The 15,851-nt window shown below is 43.0% G+C and overlaps 2 protein-coding genes across 6 annotated transcripts in view; one reads left to right on the top strand and one right to left on the bottom strand.

The window, feature by feature from the left end:
- The window catches only part of pdpr (pyruvate dehydrogenase phosphatase regulatory subunit), a 34,084-nt gene extending 28,513 nt beyond the window's left edge, over positions 1–5,571 (top strand). The window contains exons 12-18 of the mRNA XM_083794611.1: positions 755–888; positions 1,940–2,088; positions 2,196–2,308; positions 2,442–2,536; positions 3,123–3,212; positions 3,994–4,176; positions 5,162–5,571. Coding sequence (XP_083650737.1) covers positions 755–888; positions 1,940–2,088; positions 2,196–2,308; positions 2,442–2,536; positions 3,123–3,212; positions 3,994–4,176; positions 5,162–5,569 — 1,172 coding nt within the window. The 3' untranslated portion in view covers positions 5,570–5,571. The remainder of the gene's footprint in view (positions 1–754; positions 889–1,939; positions 2,089–2,195; positions 2,309–2,441; positions 2,537–3,122; positions 3,213–3,993; positions 4,177–5,161) is intronic.
- A 4,446-nt stretch (positions 5,572–10,017) lies between these two features.
- csrp3 (cysteine and glycine-rich protein 3 (cardiac LIM protein)) lies at positions 10,018–15,092 on the bottom strand. 5 transcript variants are annotated; one of them, XM_083759857.1, is made up of 7 exons: positions 15,049–15,079; positions 14,427–14,564; positions 13,047–13,209; positions 12,814–12,943; positions 12,223–12,316; positions 11,552–11,625; positions 10,675–10,755 (listed from the first exon to the last, which is right to left on the bottom strand). In XM_083759857.1, the coding sequence occupies exons 2-6, from the start codon at positions 14,536–14,538 to the stop codon at positions 11,570–11,572; spliced, it is 555 nt and encodes a 184-aa protein (XP_083615983.1). In that variant the 5' UTR covers positions 14,539–14,564; positions 15,049–15,079; the 3' UTR covers positions 10,675–10,755; positions 11,552–11,569. The 5 variants fall into 5 exon arrangements, with proteins under 5 accessions (XP_083615982.1, XP_083615979.1, XP_083615980.1 ...); XM_083759856.1 differs by lacking the exon at positions 11,552–11,625 and having other exon boundaries at positions 10,018–10,755; positions 14,427–14,538; positions 15,049–15,092; XM_083759853.1 differs by lacking the exon at positions 11,552–11,625 and having other exon boundaries at positions 10,018–10,755.
- Positions 15,093–15,851: the final 759 nt, after the last annotated feature.

Genomic DNA, 15,851 nt, shown 5'->3' with positions numbered 1-15,851 from the left:
GGGAGCCCGGGTTCGAACTGGCAACCTTACGGTTGCCATCCAGGCACTCTACCCCTGAGCCACCGCCGCCCCACTCATTCATGATAACTACTTTGTATGTATAATGTATTGCCATGCTTTTTGTTCTTGCTTAAAGGTATATTCAGTGATTTCACTCAAAAAACCTTAGGTTTCGTTTTTGGCTGTGGGACCCAGCCTTTCGTCCAATCAGGATAGAGAGTCAAAAACGAAACCTAAGGTTTTTTGACCCCCAGGGGTTAACTGGGGACAGGGAGGAACTCCTTATATGGTCAGCACACTCTATAGTAGGGAGGATTATCACAACAAAACAAAAAAATAAGTGATATTTGAATTAAGTGAAATCACTGAATATACCTTTAATGTAAATCGCTTTGGATTAAGAGCCTCTGCTAAATGCCTAAATTGTAAATTGTTGCTGAGTCAGTTTAAAAAGGGATCGAGTCCATCATGGCGAGTGCAAAGCTATTGTAATAATGAGGCTGTCTTGTCTTACTCTTACTGTATGTACCACTCACTTATAACAAAGATGCTGAAATCACCAAACGTAACTCAACTAGGATGTATGGCAGTACCCTAAACAGAGACTGTAACCGTAATGTATTCCCCTGTCTACCACGTTCAAAAGCTGATAGAATGCATGACAAATGGCAGAAAGCAACGACTGTCCCGAAAGCACGGACTTCATTTGTGTGTGTGTGTGTGTGTGTGTGTGTGTGTGTGTGTGTGCTTTTAGATCTGCTCTCCTTGGACCAGAGTAAGACCTTCTACAAGCCTGACTGGTTTGACATTGTGGGGGCAGAGGTGAAGTGTTGCAAGGAGGCTGTGTGCATCATCGACATGTCCTCCTTCACTAAGTTTGAACTGACTGTGAGTGAAACTGTGAACACTTGTTCTTCCAACAGTATGAGCATGATCTATATATACTTAGTTGCATGCCGGCGTCGGTAAACACGACGTGTTGTGCACTTGTAGATCTGCCATTTTCTGTGCATGACTGGAATTGATTCCTTTACATACTGTTTATCATAAACACAACATCCACATTGCAGTCGCATGTTGAGGGGCCTCTCTAGTGAGCATTGCCCACCTCCAAAGCAGTGTTGTTTTGGCAGCAAATTTCAGTTTTAGTTTTAGTCATAGGGCTCCATTTTCCTCAGCGCTAAACCCCTAATCCCTAAACTTCTTTGCCTTTTTTTTTTTTTACTATTTTGCGAAACATTTTTGAATAGTTCAACCAGCCAATCTACATTGACGTTGTGAGCTTGTCGACTGGCCATTTTAACTACCGGGTATTCAAAAATGTTTAGCAAAATAGTAAAAAAAAGCAAAGAAGTTTAGGGATAAGGCGTTTAGAAAAGCGTTTAGTAAAGCTCACAACACGTTGCGTTGTGAGCTTGTAGATCGCCTATTTTCAGCATGCAACCAAAGTGTAAAATGTCTTATACTGGATCTCTTGTCCACTAGTCCCTTCCTAACATTTTAGTCTAGTTTGTATTTGTTGACAAAATTGTCAGTATATTTAGTTTTAGTAATCATAGCTTAGTTTCCATTTAGTTTTCCTCAGTGGAAATAGGTAGTCGACGGACATTTCTTGTCATAGTTTTAGTCGACGAAAACAACACTGCTCCAAAGGTGCTTTCACTTTCGTTTAGAGGGTGTCACAAACGTTGTTCAAACTATCTATTTACCGCGGCTGCACCGCCCTGGCCAGGCAACCCAGCCTGGTGGACATATCCGCTTACAAGGAGCTCACTTTTGTAGTTACTTTTTGCAACTGACGGTGAAAGTGAATGTAAAAGAATTTGCCATGCTGCTCGGATGCCGACTTGTCTTTGTTTGAAAGGCTTAAGCAAGGGGAAGTCTGAGGGCCGCAGTGTTGTGGTCCTCATTCTCTGTACCTGTTTTTTTTTTACTCAAGTCCACAGGAGACCAGGCACTGGAAGTGTTGCAGAACCTCTGCTCCAATGACCTGGATGTCCCCGTGGGACACATCGTTCACACAGGCATGCTCAACGAGAGGGGAGGCTACGAGAATGACTGCAGCGTCGTCCGGGTCAGCAAGAACAGGTCCGACATCCCCCCCCCCCCAAAACAAGGAGTTCCTCTGTTGTGTTTTTTCCCGAAACCGTCATCTTTCCTTGTCTTGTTTATTTCTTCTTCTTCTTCTTCGGCAGCTTCTTCATCATCTCTCCGACAGACCAGCAGGTCCACTGTTGGTCCTGGATCAAACGACACATGCCCAATGACCCACAGCTCCACCTAGAGGACGTTAGCTGGAAGTATACTGGTTAGCACAAAACATTGTTTATATACTGAAGCACACAGAACCGACATTACTCGTGTTACTAGTTGAGCGTAAAGCTGCATTACTAATTGTACAGCACAAACTAACTCTGAGTAAAACCCTCTCCACTCTGTAGCTCTAAATCTGATTGGTCCCCGTGCTATGGACGTACTGGCTGAGCTGTCCTATGTCTCCATGACTCCCGACCACTTCCCCTCCATGTTCTGCAAGGTAAGGACTATGGAATACAGTGATGTAAATAGGTTTTCAGTGTAATGAGTCCCGGGATGCAGGGATGGTCTTTTAGATGAGTCCCAGGGACATTTTATGAGTCCCACTTCAGCGACGTTAGGAGTCATATTTTGTCATTTTTACAAATTGCAGCATTTTAACTCCCATTTCATTTTGTATGGTTTTAATGTGGTTATATTCATGTAGAAAACAGAAGAAGAAATCATATTTATAACTAGAGCTAGTGTGTGTATTATTTTTTACTGTACAGTACAGTAGTGCATCCCTGGATGCAGAGGTCCTTGTTTTATTGCGTCCCTTAACTATAAACTGCATTTTGGGATGCAAAATGCACCCTATTTTAATCTCTTAATATTACTACTACTACTATTCATTGTCATTGTTCATTGTTTATGTAAACTGTAAAAAAGTGTCCCGTAAGTCCATATGGGCTGGGCTTCTTCAGAAGCATGACACTTCAATCAATCACTACTACTAATACTACTACTAATATTACTACTACCACTAATAGTAGTTGTAGTTTTGGTAGCCAGTGTTGCTCAGCCTTTGTGTTTCTTATCAACAGGAGATGAGTGTGGGCTATGCTAATGGTATCAGAGTGATGAGTATGACTCATACAGGAGAACCTGGCTTCATGCTCTACATCCCTATAGAGGTGGGTCACTCACGTACAGTACACTGGACAGGACAGGACGCATGCAGTATTTAGGAATGTCCCCAGAGCCTGTTGATATTTTTCTCTCTGCCTCCGTCTCTCTCGCTCTTTTGTCTCCCGCCTCTTTCTTTCTTTTCTCTCAATGTTTCTCTCTCTCCGACTCTGTCTGTCTGCCCTTCTGTCTCTTCATATCTATGCTCGTCTCTCTCTCTCTCTCTCTCTCTTTGTCCATCCCGTTTATATCTTACACTTGTATTATTATATATCACTGTATTGCAGTGTTGTTTTTGGCAGCAAATTTCTATTTTAGTTTAGTCATAGTCTTTGGAATGAAACTTCATTTAGTTTTAGTCACATTGTAGTCACCTGGAATGTTTTAGTGTTTAGTCTAGTTTTAGTCGACTAAATGTCATAAGATTTTAGTTCGACTAAATGTACAGGTGATTTAGTCGACTAAAATGTGTTTAGGTGGGCCTTGATGCCGTCATAATGGATGATTTTACACTTGCTGAAAATAGCCGATCTACAAGCTCTCGTTGTGGGCTTGTAGATCTGCTATTTTCAGCATGCAACCAAGTTGTAAAATGACTTATACTGGATCTCTTGTCCACTAGTCCCATTTTAGTCTAGTTTTTATTTGTTGACGAAATTGTCAGTATATTTAGTTTCCATTTAGTTTTCGTCAGTGAATAAAGGTAGTCGACGAACATTTTTCGTCTTATTTTAGTCGACAAAAACAACACTGCTCAGTGTATCGTTATCTTTGCAATTGCTCCAACAGTACGCCCTACACGTGTACAACGAGGTGATGTCTGTGGGACAGAAGTATGGCATCCGTAACTCTGGTTACTACGCCCTGCGGAGTCTCCGCATCGAGAGGTTCTTCGCCTTCTGGGGTCAAGACCTGGACGCCTTCACCACCCCGCTGGAGTGTGGACGAGAGTTCAGGGTCAAATTTGACAAGGTCTGTCGAAAACACTGATACTGCTGGCATCCCATTAGTTCTGATACTGCTGGCATCCCATTAGTTCTGATACTGCTCGCATCCCATTAGTTCTGATACTGCTGGCATCCCATTAGTTCTGATACTGCTCGCATCTAATTAGTTCTGATACTGCTGGCATCCCATTAGTTCTGATACTGCTCGCATCTAATTAGTTCTGATACTGCTGGCATCCCATTAGTTCTGATACTGCTCGCATCTAATTAGTTCTGATACTGCTGGCATCCCATTAGTTCTGATACTGCTCGCATCTAATTAGTTCTGATACTGCTGGCATCTAATTAGTTCTGATACTGCTGGCATCCCATTAGTTCTGATACTGCTGGCATCTAATTAGTTCTGATACTGCTGGCATCTAATTAGTTCTGATACTGGTTATGATAGGTCAGAAATTCCGACCGGTTAGAGATCATTATGTCTGAAGCAGAATCACATGTTGCAGTATGTGAGGTTCAAATTATATTTGAACTTCCACTTCTTTTCTGTACATTAGTAGTTTGTAATGGCTCGTTTGTGGTAAATTAGACCATAGTAACAGCATTTTGCAGAACATGAAGACATTAGACTGTACATTAGACATTAAACAATAATCAAAGCTTACATTGAGGTAAATAACTGTAAGGTGTATGTTACAGTATGCACGATGTGTGGATTGAAGTTTGAACTAAAGATAACTTGATATTGCCATTTAATCGACTAGAATAAGGGATAATATATGAAGTCTGTATATGAAGTATAATATACTTCATATACAGACTTCATATATTATCCCTTATTCTAGTCGATTAAATATATATATATATATATATATTATAGGGTTCAAGACAAGTGGCCAAAAAGGATTTCATTGCGTCCGAGAATATATAGAATATATCCCATTAGATTCTATAGTCAGACGTTGTGAATGAGCCGATTGTGAAGCTCTGTTCCTCCCTCCCTCCATCAGGACACAGACTTCGTGGGTCGGGAGGCCCTGTTGCAGCAGCGCCAGAACGGGGTGTTCCGTCGCTTCGCCATGATGGTACTGGAGGACCACGACACAGAGCTGGACCTATGGCCCTGGTGGGGCGAGCCCATCTACCGCAACGGCCAGCTGGCGGGCAACACCACCAGCAGCGCCTACAGCTACACCCTGGAGCGGCACGTGTGCCTGGGCTTCATATCGCTGCCGCCGGGCCCCGACGGGGTCCCCACGCCCATCACGCCCGACTTCATCAACCGCGGGGAGTACGAGGTGGACATCGCGGGCCAGCGGTACCCGGCCAAGGCCAAGCTGTATCCGTTCAGCTCAATGTTCGTCCAGCAGAAACGTCGCAAGGACGACCTGGAGCTCAGCAACTTCCAGGGGAAATGAAAAGGAGGGCATTCTGTAGACAATCCGCTCCTCTCACCGTCGCACTGCACTTAATTTTATCGTCTCTTTCTCAAGTTTCCCTTTGAATCCTTCATTGCTCAGTGCACAACATGTCGTCCCACCACTAGGCCTCCAGCAAATGCAACAATGCACAATCACCCATGTCCCACAACAACTTAACTGCCACAGGGCTGCTTCCCATTTTTTGAGGGGCTATGCACAGCTTTGTGTCTGTCTGTACGAGCACGGAAGGTGCTCAGCTGATTGGCTGAGCACGGAATGTGATGTATGATGATGTATGATCATAAGAGCGCCCCTCACTTCGCACAAGTGTGATTATTATTATTTTTTTCTCTTCTAAGTGCAATATTTAAATTCTCCTGCTGTGTCTGTTACTGTAAAAAATAAATCTATGTTGACACTAGGGCATTCATCAAAAAATCGATTTATCGATTTATCGATAAACGAGTCACGAGTCGACTCGCAGCAGCGCGAGTCGAAAGTTGAGCTTTTTTTTTTTTTTTTTTCTCCCCTTTTTTCATTGCATTCAGAACGCGCCCTTAATTAAAAACCAAATGCAGCTGTGTAGGCTATGTGGCTCTCAGCGCGCGGTGTCCCACTATTGAGACTGGCTGAAGTCTGTTTGAACTGCGCTGTGTCAGAGAAGTAACAGATAGAAGCACGCAAACGTTACCCCCAAACGATATCCCCCTCACCTCCGTGCTGGAAATATAACGTCTGGGTTCCCGAGGCTACATGCATGCTGACGCAATGACTGTCTGTTTCTGGCTAAGCTTTACGCGCAGCGCACATGAACCTCTCCGTCTCCGGTCAGTGCGGGTTGTTGTTTATTTGCATGGCTCAGAAAATGAGTAACAAATGAGAACGTTATCGAGTTGTGGAGGAGGAGGAGGAGGAGGAGGAGAATAATAATGTCATATCTCTCATTGTGTTCTCGGTGCTGCTGCTGCGCTGTGTGCCAATACCACTACTTTACCTGGATAACATCATCTTTTCATTTTGACATGATTCACATGAAATAATAATCCTGTACCGGAACCGCGTGTAGCGTTTGGTTTCATTAATGCTATCGTCACAAAATAGCCTACTCTGCTGCTGCCAAAGATACAAAGATTGGACATTTTTAAACGACGCAAAACGTAGAATTCCCCTCTTGCGTACACGTGTCCCGCGGACCGGCACCGGTGTTTGGGAACCTCTGATATAGATGATACATGCACTGTGACTGTGTCATATTGGAGAGGCCACTGAATGCGCAGTGCTATGTTTGACATGCTCCGTATTTGAGCGCGCGGCAGCTCCACCCGCCCCTGTTAAATCCCCCCCCCCCCCCCCCCCCCGCGCGTCCGCGTCCGCGTCCGCCCCCCCCCCCCCCCCCCCCCCCCCCGCCGCCAGAAACGATAATTCGACTTATCGATAAATTACTGTCCGACAAGTCGACTGGGAAAAATCTCAAGTCGTTAATGCCCTAGTTGACACCTTTTTTAAACTTTATCTAGCGGTGGGTATTTCTGCTGGCTTCTGGAAGCTATACCTAGAACAACCAACGTTATGTTGGCTACTGGGGGCTGCCTACAACAACCAACATTATGTTGGCTACTGGGGGCTGCCTACAACAACCAACATTATGTTGGCTACTGGAGGCTGCCTACAACAACCAACATTATGTTGGCTACTGGAGGCTGCCTACAACAACCAACATGTTGGCTACTGGGGGCTGCCTAGAACAACCAACATTATGTTGGCTACTGGGGGCTGCCTACAACAACCAACATTATGTTGGCTCCTGGAGGCTGCCTACAACAACCAACATTATGTTGGCTACTGGGGGCTGCCTAGAACAACCAACATTATGTTGGCTACTGGGGGCTGCCTACAACAACCAACATTATGTTGGCTACTGGGGGCTGCCTACAACAACCAACGTTATGTTGGCTACTGGAGGCTGCCTACAACAACCAACAGTATGTTGGTTACTGGAGGCTGCCTACAACAACCAACATGTTGGCTACTGGGGGCTGCCTAGAACAACCAACATTATGTTGGCTACTGGGGGCTGCCTAGAACAACCAACATGTTGGCTACTGGGGGCTGCCTACAACAACCATCATTATGTTGGCTACTGGGGGCTGCCTAGAACAACCAACATGTTGGCTACTGGGGGCTGTCTACAACAACCATCATTATGTTGGCTACTGGGGGCTGCCTAGAACAACCAACATGTTGGCTACTGGGGGCTGCCTACAACAACCAACATTATGTTGGCTACTGGGGGCTGCCTACAACAACCAACATTATGTTGGCTACTGGAGGCTGCCTACAACAACCAACATGTTGGCTACTGGGGGCTGCCTACAACAACCAACATTATGTTGGCTACTGGGGGCTGCCTACAACAACCAACGTTATGTTGGCTACTGGGGGCTGCCTACAACAACCAACATTATGTTGGCTACTGGGGGCTGCCTACAACAACCAACGTTATGTTGGCTACTGGGGGCTGCCTACAACAGTCTCTGTGTCCTATACAGTTGGTCACTGAGCAGCTTGACTGAAGGATTTGAAGATTTAAGTGCCTTGCCCAAGGGCATCTTCACAGTAATCCCTGAGGAGATTCAAACCTGTGATCCTCTCTCGTCCCAAGTCAATGTCTCCAACCTCGAGGCTTCTATATTGGTCTGAGGAAACGTTCCACTGACCGCGCCACACAATTCATCATTACAACATACAGTACGCTTGTTTCTGCCCTCGAGGGGGAACGTCGGATCACCAACATCTCTCAATCTTCCATCTTGTCACTCTGTTAAATGTATGAAGGTTGTTGTAAAGTAAATAATCCTCATTATTTATGTTTTGTGATGGTTCAGTTTGAGGGAGATTTGCACTGTTGACTGAGTCCACAACATGGGGTGTGTGCGTGCGCGTGTGCGTGTGCGTGTGCGTGTGTGTGTGCGTGTGCGTACACATCTTGAGTTTCATGTACTGTATCTTTCTTGGCCATGGAGTATGGCAGTATGACTGTGGTGTTGTCGCTGGCATTGCTGTCGTATTCTGTCCCAGAGTCAAGATATAAAGAAGTGGGAGATGTTCATCAACAGGTGATTAAAGGGAAGAATTTTTGTATAGCAAATATACAAAATCACCTGTCAAGAACCACATGTTTTTCTTTATAAACATTATCATTATTATTTTACCTTATACTGTATCATCTGGCATCCAGAAGTTCCAGATGAGCTAGCCAGTCTCAGTAACGCCACAGATCCATTCGGTTGGATAGTTTTGATCATTTCATTTATTTTCAATAGGATTAGAACAGTACATTGGTTTGATGTTGCTTTTATTAAATGTAGATTAATGAGCTGCCAACCAACCAGAATATAATTCATATAGACAAAGATATGCAGTGTTGGATGTTTCTCCATAATAACTAGAATGATGGAAAATATCCTTAAAGATATTCAATATTGTCATGACATGAAATGACAGCTTGATACCAAAAATATTGTTTTCATAATTAGGTCTTCACAAAACTGCACAAGTCAAACTCTTGACTTTTTTTTTTTAATGATTTGCAATCCAATTCAAGTGAGATTTATGTTTAGTGTTATTGCATTTTTAGTATTATGGTTAAAACATTGAGAGCTTCTGCTCTGCTGTCTGCACTGCAGTCAGTGACGCTGTGTTGTGGGGTAGCTGTGGAAACCCCTGCCAATGTCGCTGTGCATGGCAGGCTGCATAGTGTCTGTCAGCCCAGTGAAACCCTGAAATGTTGTCTAGCCCGGGGGCCCATGGGAGGGTAAATGCGGCCCTGATTGCTCCTTTCTCAATTGGCAGCACAGTTGCTCCTGATTTCTTGACACATTCATTATCCTGTAATAATCCTGTGAGCATACTGAAAAAAGTGGGTGGGGTCTTGAATTGTAACACATGGTAATAGATTATATTTAAATTAAATATATTTTTCCAGATTACCTTGTTAAATTATTTTGACAACACGATAATTATTTCGAAATATGTGTGCAGGAGAGGGCAGTTCTAGTTTTAGTTCCAAGGAAATAAATAATTTACCTTGTCTTGATATTTGCAGTAACCAAGACTAGGTTGCAATCTCATAATGGAGTTCACCTGTGTTCCTCCCCTATAAATGTTGAGGTTGTTTTCTGGCTGTCATACCCTCAAGACGTTGGATTCTTGTTTATTAATATTCAGCATTGTGGCTTTTCTTATTTTTCCGTTTACTGCCCAAGGCCATTAGCACCTCACCAATACTGCTGTGCGCCCTTCTCCCTGTTTAACTGCGCCATAATGTGTACGTTGTGTTTTTGCAAGCATCACTTCAAGAAGATAATAAAATGATTGATATGTTGTTTAGAGGATACAATTTATTTGAACCTGACGTCATTCTTAAATGATCTCTAACACACACCAATTCTTGCTCTTACCAACAAACTCTTTTATACTTTTCTCCATTCTGTCCAGTTTAATACTTGTATATATAATTTTATAACCAGAATCACATTTACAACTGTCTCATAGGAGGGCTGTGCATGGGCAGTTCAGAAACCCCTCTTCCAGTGACATCGATGGGGAATCTATAAGCTCCTAGAAACAGCAGGCTTTCTATAGCCCTTTGTGGCACTGTAAAATAGCATTATGTATTTTTATTTTAAGAGAGAACCTCACCCAGGCCTGTCTCTTTGAATACAGCTTTGATGTAACACAGTATAGGTCCAGAACTAGGGAGGGATGTACGATATTGCCTTTTTTTTTTGCAGATTTCCGATATCCCGATATTGTCCAACTCCTAATTTTCGATACCGATTTCATCCGATATCAACTGATACTGATATATGCGGTCATGGAATCAACACATGCCTAATTGTATTGCGATGCCCCGCTGGATGCATTCATAAATGTAAGGTTTTCCAAATAAGAATTACATTTATCATAAATTCGGGAGAAATTCAAACCGATACATTTTCCGATATTACATTTTTAATATGCAATTATCGGCTAATAATATCGGGAGACCGATAATATCGGACATCCCTATCATCAAGAACAGTAAAAAAACAACCAAAAGGCACTGGTTTAAAGTCTTTCATCCACCATAGCCTCGTTTCCCAACCCGAATCCTTTGGGGCCAAAGTTTTTAGCGTAGCAAACTAGACGGGAACAACAAAAAAACAGACACAAATAATACATTTTTAGTGTAAAGGTTTCATCACATTCATTTTCATTTATTTTTTCTTTTAGGTTTTATAACTTCAATTAGTTACACCCACAAAACCTGAACTTTGAACATTCTGTGGTCTGGGGTTTTCTCTGTATGTTCTGAAGCCTTTTGAACTGCAATGCAAACAGGCAAAATCCCTCAACAGTGACATCTGCTGGCAAATTGTTATGTCATATATGGGATTTGTGGACTGTTACATCACAGTCCACAGGCAAATCAGAGCACTTGTTTGAGCCTAATTATTCAGAAAACCCCAGACCACAGAAAATGTGTGTGTCTGTCTGCATGCCTGTGTGTACGGTTGTAATACACGTAACTCGAGAACCGCTTGCACCACCGACTCCACAGGGAGTGCAGTGCCCGGTATCGAGTCGGTCGGACCCACGGTTCTCCAGAACCACCACAAAAGGCTCTGGTCAGGCTCTGCCAGTGGGCCTAATGAGCCCAAGTCCCCTCACCTGTGCAATTCCCAGCCTCTGCCTCAGCCAATTGATTGCCTTGGCAACCCTACACCTGCCAAATGATTACTTAACCAGTACACTTTTCACAGTCAGTTTGAGTCTTCAGGCACAGACAGACAGACAGAGGCAGACAGACAGATACAGAGATCTCCATATACAGTATGGGCACAAAAGGGTCACGTCTATATTATTTTACTTATATTGACCCTATAAACAATTTAGTATTATTTAGCATATGTAAGGTTTTGCCCACTCAAATGGTACCTCATTTATAGTTTATAGTTAGAGAAATTCAAAGTCCAGCTGTCTGCTGTCCAGCCTCTCCCACCCAGAAAATTCTGGGAGGAAAACAGAAACAGGGTGAGTTGTCTTGTTACCCAGACAGATAGTTAAAACGGATGCAATGACAAGTTGACAACGGGTATTATGTTCCCAAGTTGCATCGTTCTCAAGTAGGCCAGTGGCCAACGGGCATGTACAGGTCTAGTCTACTGAATGTTGAAAGTTCAGGTTTTTTGGGTCCAATTGAGCTCAGAAAACCTAAAATAAATAAAACACCAGACCTTTAATTAAAAGCACTTTTCACAAGTAGGTACTCAATTAGTGTTGATACTGGTTTGTATGTTGAGGTCAGAACATCCTAAATGGCAGATGATATATAGGCCTACAAATGAATTAACTGTCTGAGATGCGCAGACAGTCTGAGACTCTCTGAGATGCAGACAGTCTGAGACTGTCTGAGATGCAGACAGTCTGGAAAAAAAGAAAGAAAAAAGATTTGCTGCCCTTCTATTTGCAATGTACTGTACAAGCAATCCTTTGTGTGCAGTGTGTGTGTGTGTGTGTGTGTGTGTGTGTGTGTGTGCGTGTGTGTGTGTGTGTGCGTGCGTGCGTGCGTGCGTGCGTGCGTGCGTGCGTGCGTGCGCATGATGTACCTTTACAGTACAGTTCTCCATCCTTGTCTGTGACCGTGGTGGAATCCAGGCTCTTGCCACACAAGGCACAGCGGAAACAGGTTTTATGCCAAGGCTGGGTGAGTATACACGCATGACACACGCACACACACACACACACACACACACACACACACACACACACACACACACACACACACACACACACACATGATACCAAGGCAGATAATTGAAGCATGTAGAACAGTGACGTTAAAAGTGCAGTCCTTGAGGGGGTTCCAGGGGCAGTCTCCAGCAAAAAGGAGTTTATAGCATCAAAATCAGTTTGACTTTTCAACTATTTGAAAATAGCCAGTCTACAAGCTCAACACGTCACAAGGTAACACGCTGTGAGCTGGCCGATAGATCTGTTTTTGTATTTAATATTTTTGAAACATTTTATAAACACAAATCTTCAATTCTGAGGGAACCTACCTGGCACAAAATGTTTTCAGGGTTTGGGACTTTGGGCCAAATACATTCATTTGGGGGTGAAATGAAAACATGAACATTATGAGAGCCAAGCTGGAACAGCGTTTGAGTCACTATACAAAAATGGCACTTCATCCATACCTTCCCTGCTCCCATGATCTTTTCTGCTGCATACACAGCTTTTGAACACCGGGGGCAACAGTCAGAACCACCAAGTTTCTGTGCAAACTTGCTGGGATTCGATTTTGGGGTGGACGGACGTTCTATGCAACTATACAAAAAGTAAGGAAAAGGAGAAAGACGATAAACATTCATTTCCATGAGATTCCATGACATAAGAAGTCATGCATTATAAGTGTGAAAACAAGCCATACTCCTGAGGCTGTATCTTGCCAGGCGGGTCAGAGCTCAAGGCCCCGGCCCCCTGCCCGTATCCGTAGCCTTTGGGTCCGTATTTCTTGCCGTAGCAGGCTTTGCAGTAGATTTCGGATTCATGTGCTGCAACTGTTGTGCTGTCCAGTCCCTTTCTGCAGGCCACTGGGAGTGGAGTAAAACATTTCATTAAACACATTTCCGACAGCAAATCCTCAGAGTTCATGAAACCTATCCAATTCATTTTGACATTTTAGAGTTGAATATTAAATACTCAAGTGTTTTGTTGCGTGTGGCCATGACATCTTCACTCACTCTAAATATCATAAGATTTTAGTCGACTAAATATACAGACAAAAAAATTTCGTCTTATTTTAGTCGACAAAAACAACACTGGGGCCTAACCCCCCACAGTCTCTCCTCTCTCATCAGACTTTGCAATGGAACCCCTGCAGCAGGTTGTCCAATTCTCACCTGCCGCAGCCCTATTGACGATATTCAGACCGCGGCCATCTTGCCAGCAAGTTCAGTTCCAACCCAGACACAGACCCAGCAAACCACACCAAAACCAAACCCCACATTGGTCATCATTTAGGCGAGCCTTATCTTTCTTTTCAGTTATTTAGTTTGCTATATTATTTTGGCCTGGCTGGAGATGGCCGGTATAGTTCTACTTTTTTGTAAAGCTCTTAGTTCAGGTCCTGGTTTTGTCAGTGAGGGAGGGGGGAGGGGAGCAGCTTCGACGTCCCTATAGGTGCATGGTGGCCTGCATGGTCTGCAGTATTTGCAGCCACTCTTTTTGTCAGTCAACATTTCATTTGTTGAATGCCACACAATTAAGTGTGCTGTATTTCTATACCTGGGAGAGGACAGTTTAAAGATGAGTGCTTGTGTCAGATGGAAAAAAAGAGTCCCCAGGCATTGACTGACTGACGACGTTCAACCATCCAATTTATAGGCTGAGACTGAGATAGGCCATTTGTTTTATTTGTTGAGAATAGCATACCCATTTAGGTGCTCTTGTGGCTCAGCACTCCGTCTGCCCTTACCAAAGTAGTTTTGACCTTACAATGCTCCAGAGAACTGCTGTACAAACGTTAAGGGGCTGCCACTTGACAAGTCTAAAGCACTCTTCTGACTTATTAAGAAATGCATCGAACATGTTCTGAACAATATTCAAACCTATATAGCTCTGTGCCTAGATGAAAGGGGGAAATCAGAGACTGGTACATTTCCTAGTAGGGTGGTAAATGTATACATTCAAATAAAATGTATAGGCCTATACAGTTTATCTATAGTTGTGTATACATTTCGTGCCGTAAAGGGAAATAATGAAATAACTGTAACGGCACTCATTGGACATGCAAGCTGATGATTCTTACTACAGATGAAGCATGGCTTATGGAAGCTTCTCCCATTACATTGGACCTCCTCTGCATGGTACACTGTCTTCTCACAGGCTGAACACTTGGCACCACCGCCCCAGTTTGGCATCTTTAGAAAGGGGAAGAAATCTGAACCTATATTGGTTGGAGCAGAGAGTCAAGAGGGGGGAATCATTATTTTTAACTAATTTTCTCTGAACTACACACAACCTGATTGCCTCTCTGGCTCAACGTCCTCAACACCAACACTATCCTTTTAGTGTTTTTTTTAACTAATTTGAGAAAGATTCAGAAAACAAGTGTACTATAGTTTAGAAAATAATAAATACATGTAAACAAGTGCAATAATGCCTCCTCACACACAGATTTACTTTACCAATAAGCACAAGCGATAGTTACATAGGCTACGATAAAGGATTCCATTTACCACATCATTTTCTAGGGGACCCCACACACACACACTGTCCAAGTAATTAGTAGCTTACAGTAACTGTACACATGCCTTATTATTGGTACATTAACAGTACAAGTGCAGTTGGAAAATGTCTTTAATGAAATCAGATTTCATGGCTTAAATCTTACCAGTTGAATTGTTAAATGAATCACCCCCCTTGCTTACCTCAAGTCCAGTCCAGAATGCTTTGTTGTATCTTATTAGCCAGACAGTATGGACTGGTCAGCTCAGCAGAACCATGTAGGGCTACTTAAATACCAACCATGTCCCCCATCATCCCTGGAGCTCAGGGTGTGGCTCAAATGATACCATCTTCCTAAAATAACCTCATGACAAAAGCATAGCTCTCTGACCTGTCGTCACAGGACACGGAATACTACACATGAGAATGTACTGGAAGCTGATTCAGTAACAGCTTCTATCCCACAGCGGTAGTTGCACTCAATGCTGCAAAAAAATGATCTGTTGCTGCGACACTTTTTAGTTTGTATTATCTATTATCTATTACCTTCTATTACTATCTATTATCTTAAGTACAATAAGGGTTTGTTGTGCGATAACAGCTGAAAATTACATGTTTGTGCATTAGTGCTGCTGGGGTTGTGCAATAACAAGAAGTCATGTGTGTTTTTGTTTTATCTTGTACAGTATGTTGTTTTGTGATATGATGCACTGATTGGTTGGCACTTTTAATTTCGTTGTACACGTTGCAATGACAAATAAAGATCTATCTATCTATCTATCTATCTATCTATCTATCTGTCATGTGGTACCGTACTTGTGTGTTGTAGTGTTTTACAGCACGTTTAACCATATAAATATATATATATGGTACTGTATATATTAACCCTACATATATTTCATTGACAGTGGTCCTGCAGGGGTCTATCATTGGTCCCAGTTTTATAATGTTTGTCTTTAGTTCAATGTTTGTTTTATAAACACCATTGACAATGAAGGGAAAATGT

Source organism: Protomyctophum parallelum (assembly GCF_964188405.1).
Source record: "Protomyctophum parallelum genome assembly, chromosome: 2".
Taxonomy (NCBI): Eukaryota; Metazoa; Chordata; class Actinopteri; order Myctophiformes; family Myctophidae; genus Protomyctophum; species Protomyctophum parallelum.
This window is presented reverse-complemented; position numbering and strand designations above follow the sequence as displayed.

What these genes read in the sequence shown, in the direction of transcription:
- csrp3 (XM_083759856.1), bottom strand. Translation starts at nt 14,538, where the DNA reads ATGCCAAACTGGGGCGGTGGTGCCAAGTGTTCAGCCTGTGAGAAGACA. An exon ending in AGATCATGGGAGCAGGGAAG is followed by an intron (nt 12,317 to 12,813) that starts GTATGGATGAAG and finishes ATACTCACCCAG; the next exon opens with CCTTGGCATAAAACCTGTTT. An exon ending in TGGAGAACTGTACTGTAAAG is followed by an intron (nt 10,756 to 12,222) that starts GTACATCATGCG and finishes GTTCCCGTCTAG; the next exon opens with TTTGCTACGCTAAAAACTTT.